Genomic DNA, 5,596 nt, shown 5'->3' on the forward strand with positions numbered 1-5,596 from the left:
ATCATACCTAGATCCACCAAATCATTGTCTCCAATGAATAAATTGAAAGCTGTCATAGATGATAAATAAATACATAAATTATTTGCTATTTTATAAAAAGAAAGTAATTATTTTATCAAAATAAATTACTGGATTAAAATATAATTTTCTCCCCGAAAAAATGAGAATTTATTCAAATAAAAAAATGAGAATCCACTTTAAAGGTTTCTATTTAAAAAGTTGGAAGTAGTTGTCTTCAACGGTTGGGAGAAAAAGCATCAAAGAACTACTATGAAGGATACGCAATGTAATGGAGAGTAGAGAATGAGAACGATATCGGGGGCGTTTCGCTCGATCAAACGCCCAAATCTAAACCCTAATTTATCCAAATCCTCATCATCTACTGCTTCCACATCGCACCTGAATTTCAATTCCGAACCAAAATCGGAGTCTTGGTGCGTTTATCTGATCCTCTCCACCAACCACCCAATCAAAACCTACGTTGGGGTCACAACCAATTTCCCTCGCCGGTAACTCCAATTTCACCTTCTACTGAGCTGCATCGTTATAGATGTAGCTCCCAAATTCTATTTACGTGTAATTGGATTCTGATCCGTTCACCTGGGACCTCAAAGTTTTGCTTTTTATAATTTTTATCCCTCAATCATACTTGTATTTTTGAAATTGATCATGCTATGTAACAGAGATTAGTGTTGGAGCCTGGGGTTAGATTTGATATCAAGGAAACTCAATATACTCATGTTGTAAAGTTGTATTATGCTATGAAAATTTCAATGCCTCTCTGTATTGTATACAATGAATTCAGATTTTTATGATATTGGTATGGTAAAAGTACTATGCTTTGGTTTAGAATACTTAATTTTCAGTCAGACTAAAGCTGCATAAATTGTTACTTTCCTATTTGCCATTGACTTGCTCTTGCATTTTGATTTAAATTTTGTTCTTTTCATGAAGTTGTTTCTGTTATTGCCCTTTATTTTGTAATGCTGTTGTCTGCAACTTGCCATGGAGTTGAGGGAGTAGATATTTAATTTGTGCTTATCTTAATTGGTGTAGATTGAAGCAGCATAACGGCAAGCTTAAGGGTGGTGCAAAAGCATCCCGTGCTGGAAGGCCATGGATTTGTGCATGCCTCATTTGTGGTTTTGCAGACCGGAGCGAAGGTATATTATATACATTTGTACTTTTCATGTGCTTTTTTTTATACCAGTTGCCAAGACACTGCATGATTGTTTTTTCATGGTTATAACTTTAAGCCCAACACATTTCCGGAGTAAGCTAATTGATAAATTGTTGAAAGATGTTGCAAGTTTCTGCCACTATTGGCTTTTAGAGAGAAGAAACTGTAAAGAGTGAGCAAATCAGTCAAAATTTGCTCATCTGTTCTTACAATGGTGTAATGTGATATGGTGGTTTGATGCAATGATTTTGACAAATACAAATAATGTGTTTTTATTGTTAAAGGGGATGTTTTCCCAGCTGTAGTAATCTATCAACAACAACAACAACAAAGCCTTGTCCCACTAAGTGGGGTCGGCTACATGAATCAAACGACGCCATTGTGCTCTGTCATGTATCATGTCTACAGTGAGACCGTTTACATGTAGATCTCGTTTGACCATCTCATGGATGGTCTTCTTAGGTCTTCCTTTGCCTTTCGCCCTTTGTCCATCTTCCATCTCATCCACCCTCCTGACTGGATGTTCTATCGGTCTTCTTCTCACATGTCCAAACCACCTGAGACGCGATTCAACCATCTTTTCCACAATGGATGCTACTCCAACTCTCTTCCTTATATCTTCATTCCTTATTTTATCCAATCGCGTATGACCACTCATCCATCTCAACATCTTCATCTCTGCCACACTCAGCTTATGTTCGTGCTCTCCTTTAGCCGCCCAACACTCCGTACCATACAGTATAGCCGGTCTTATAGCGGTGCGATAGAATTTACCTTTAAGTTTTAAATGCACTTTTTTGTCGCATATAAAACCAGATGCACTCCGCCATTTTGACCAACCTGCTTGGATCCTATGATTTACATCATGTTCAATCTCTCCATTATCCTGTATGATGCACCCAATATACTTAAAACTTTTAACTTTTCGTAAGGTGTTTTCTCCAATTTTCACCTCTATATTGGAGTTTTCCCTTCTCAGACTGAACTTACATTCCATATATTCTGTCTTGCTACGGCTTATGCGCAGACCATACACTTCTAGAGCTTCTCTCCATAACTCCAACTTCTTATTTAGGTCTTCCCTTGACTCTCCCATAAGGACGATATCATCGGCAAAAAGCATGCACCATGGCACAGGCTCTTGGATGTGTTCTGTGAGTACTTTCAAGACTAATGTGAAAAGGTATGGACTTAAGGATGATCCCTGGTGTAATCCTATACCAATAGGGAATTCCTCTATCACACCACCTTGAGTCTTCACACTAGTTGTGGCCCCATCATACATGTCTTTAATTGCCCGAATATATGCGATTCTTACTCTCCTCTTTTCTAAAACCTTCCATAAGTAAATGAGATACTACAAACATGATCCAAGATAAAAAAAAAAAAATTAAAAGGAGAATTGAGCATAAATGGGATACTACAAACATGATCCAAGACAAGGTGCAATGCCATCGTTTGATCCATGTAGCCAACTTATCCTAGTCGGCAGGATCATGCTTTGTTGTTTTCGTTGTTGTTGAAGTAATTGGTTCTAGCTAAGATCTGGCAAATAAGATGAAAATGATATCTGCACTTTAGTGTTATTCTGTGACTTGATTTTCTCTTTTTCTTAGACCAGTGTTGAGGAAGATAATTGTCTCATCTTGTTATGTTTAAGCTGCAAAGATTTGCAGCATTGGTAGTTTCTCATGTCTTTGCAGTTAATGTATTTTGTACTGTGTTCCTTCATCATTGTAGCTTGTGTGTTTGAATCAAAATGGAAAGATTTCTCAAGGAAATCTCCCCGCAAAAGTAAAGGTGGCAGCAGCTCCAAACAGATTGAAGATCCCTCACGTCCGTTGCTGCAACACAGGCAAGCAGCTTTAAATAGAGTGAAAAGCTCACTTGACTGCTCTCACTTAGAAATTAATTGGCATTTAGATCCATCGTGATTCGACCTCCATTCTATGTACTTTAATGAATTAATAACAAAAAATTGAAAAAATGGCAAAACATAGGCCAAATATTTAATATCAACTGTACTATAGGCATTGATTCATTGTTGTAGCAGAAGTTATCCATAATGTATTATCTTGAGGAAGCTTATCCTCTTATAGCAAATATTAAATTCATACGTGTGTAATCAAAGTATGATATTTGTCAAATACATTTGAACTTTTCCCTTCAATTTTCATTAGTTTTAATCAAAACTCCAATTTATAGATTGATTCATATGCCAAATATAAAAACAGAATCATATGGAGCATGTAAAATTTTTAATTCAATTCAAAATGATACACTATTCTCGTTCATGGTGTTAGCAACAACATGAAATACTTGTCATTTAGTTGGGGGAGAACTATAAAAACTCCTTTTTGTTCTGAGGTTCCAACAATGCTCAAATCATCAAAGAGAACTCAGAATGCAGCACTGAGATTCTTGACAAATGCTCCCAAGGCAGCATAATCCTCAAACGCCATGACATCAATGCGACAGCGGACGAACTCAGGCAGGAACAACCAAAAGCTGGTGGCAGCAACAAATCCAAAGGTCAACAGTCCGGATACCAATCTCGGCAACCGCCGCGTGGATCCAAGTGTCTTCTTTAACACAATCTCCACCATCAAACACAATCCATGAAGGACAAAGAACTCCATCATCCTCAAGGTGGGTGGCATCCTCCCCATATAGTATAATATCAGCTCATGCATTATCCCTGATACCACAAAAGTTGCAAAAACTGCTGGCAATGGAGCCCAGCTGGGACCAACCACATTCATTGCGGCTTTCAGTGACGGCTGGTAAACTGCCGGGCGTAAAATGCTGGTGACCATGAGGTTCCACCTTCTGCCCCAGAAGTCCTGGAGTGAAGTGGAGAGTAGTGGATTATTGAATTGTGGCTCCAGCTCCATCCCCATGGTTCTAGCCAGTGCAGCAAAAGTAGCTAACAGAAGCTCTAACATGAAGTAAATATGGAAACAGTACATGCCAAAAATGACTTTTGGGTGGATCTGATGACTGTAATCATACAGTTTCACCAAAGAAGCCAAAAGAATGGCCTTTATTGCATATGGTAAAAGTGGCGTGTGACCTTTGCTGGGGTTGGTAGGAGATGTCTTTTCTTTGCTCTGGCCATTGGTTTTTGGCGTTTCTGAAGATGGATTGGTTACAAAATGTGAACTTTTGGAATGCTTTGATGGATCTGGAGGTGGTGGGGTTTTGCCATCTTGAGAGGTTTTAGATCTGATGTGTGGTTGATTCTGTTGGATCTTGATAGGAAGGGAAGCAGAAGCTACAAAACGTCCTAAAGAAATTGATGGATCAGAGGACAAGGGACCTTTGTTGAAGGCAAAGAGAATGAGTTTGAAGGTTCCAAGCCATGCAAAGAAGAATCCAGTGTTGCCTCTCAAGTGCACACTTGAGAAGTTGAAAGGGATGAAGAGGAAGAAGCATATGATAGGAGCTAAAAAGAGAAGTCTTCTTGTTCCTGCAGAGATTGATCTACCAATCCAATAACAATAGCATAAAGATATCACAACTGAAATGTTCACCTTGATGACCATGATAATATCACCCTCCATAACTGCTTAAGAATCTAATTCGTGAGAACAATCCTTAAAGATTGGTTAAGACTCGACAATTAATGAGACTTTGGAATTATACCTCAAAATCAAAGGTGGACTTTGAGAAAGCCACACACAAAATAAGGTAGCATTGACATATGAATATGATCTTGCCATGTGTTTGGGGGAATTTAATAATAAATTAAGAACCTATGACTTGGAGTTGCATTTTGTGGCGGTGGTTTACATAATAACCTAGTTTAATTTTTCATTATCTTTGTAGAAGATTTATGCTGAGATTGATGTGGATAATATTATATTATCCCGTGAGTAACACATGCAAACCAAAAAATCTGTCTGTGCGTTGACCAGAAAGTGTGGATTGTTAGAATTTTGGACTGGTAATTAAAAACTCAAACAACTTTCCAATATGAGAAAACCGTTAGATTGTTACACAATGGGGGTGTGTTCATTTCTTGTATCACGGTTCATTTTTATTTTGTTGAAGCTTAGTAGGTGAATTGGTGATATGCAAATATGCAATACTAGAGTAAAAAAAGGGGGCAAGTAGCCGTAGAATCCCATAGACCTACTTTAAAGTTTTAAAGGATGCGTTATGCAAGGTCCCCACCCCTTTTATAGCGCCAAGAATTTTCCTTTTAAGTAGAAACATCGAAACAATACGTAACGGGTAGGGTAACACCGATTTATTTAATGCTATATTCACATGAAGAATTGACAATTATCATTACATTGGAAGTTTACGTGACTATGGGACATTACCCTTAAGTTGGTAGTAAAATTCTATGTTGCCTCCTTTAACATTTAGATTATATAACATTTTTACCATTATTATACTTTAATCCAATTC

At 37.8% G+C, this 5,596-nt stretch overlaps 2 protein-coding genes across 2 annotated transcripts; one reads left to right on the top strand and one right to left on the bottom strand.

Moving 5' to 3' along the window:
- The first annotated feature begins 223 nt into the window (after nt 1-223).
- Nucleotides 224-3,327, top strand: LOC107477474 (structure-specific endonuclease subunit slx1). The gene is made up of 3 exons (XM_016097505.3): nt 224-509; nt 1,057-1,163; nt 2,921-3,327. Exons 1-3 carry the CDS (start codon nt 304-306, stop codon nt 3,112-3,114), a joined length of 507 nt encoding a protein of 168 aa, XP_015952991.1. The 5' UTR covers nt 224-303; the 3' UTR covers nt 3,115-3,327.
- An 87-nt stretch (nt 3,328-3,414) lies between these two features.
- On the bottom strand, nt 3,415-4,903 carry LOC107477473 (acyl-CoA--sterol O-acyltransferase 1-like). The gene has a single exon (XM_016097504.3). It carries the CDS (start codon nt 4,741-4,743, stop codon nt 3,580-3,582), a length of 1,164 nt encoding a protein of 387 aa, XP_015952990.1. The 5' UTR covers nt 4,744-4,903; the 3' UTR covers nt 3,415-3,579.
- Nucleotides 4,904-5,596: the final 693 nt, after the last annotated feature.

This window comes from Arachis duranensis, chromosome 3 (assembly GCF_000817695.3).
Source record: "Arachis duranensis cultivar V14167 chromosome 3, aradu.V14167.gnm2.J7QH, whole genome shotgun sequence".
Taxonomy (NCBI): Eukaryota; Viridiplantae; Streptophyta; class Magnoliopsida; order Fabales; family Fabaceae; genus Arachis; species Arachis duranensis.

Coding starts and splice junctions, on each gene's coding strand:
- LOC107477474 (XM_016097505.3), top strand. CDS start 304: ATGAGAACGATATCGGGGGCGTTTCGCTCGATCAAACGCCCAAATCTA. Junction 510..1,056: donor ACAACCAATTTCCCTCGCCG/GTAACTCCAATT, acceptor TAATTGGTGTAG/ATTGAAGCAGCATAACGGCA. Junction 1,164..2,920: donor TTTTGCAGACCGGAGCGAAG/GTATATTATATA, acceptor TCATCATTGTAG/CTTGTGTGTTTGAATCAAAA.
- LOC107477473 (XM_016097504.3), bottom strand. CDS start 4,743: ATGGAGGGTGATATTATCATGGTCATCAAGGTGAACATTTCAGTTGTG.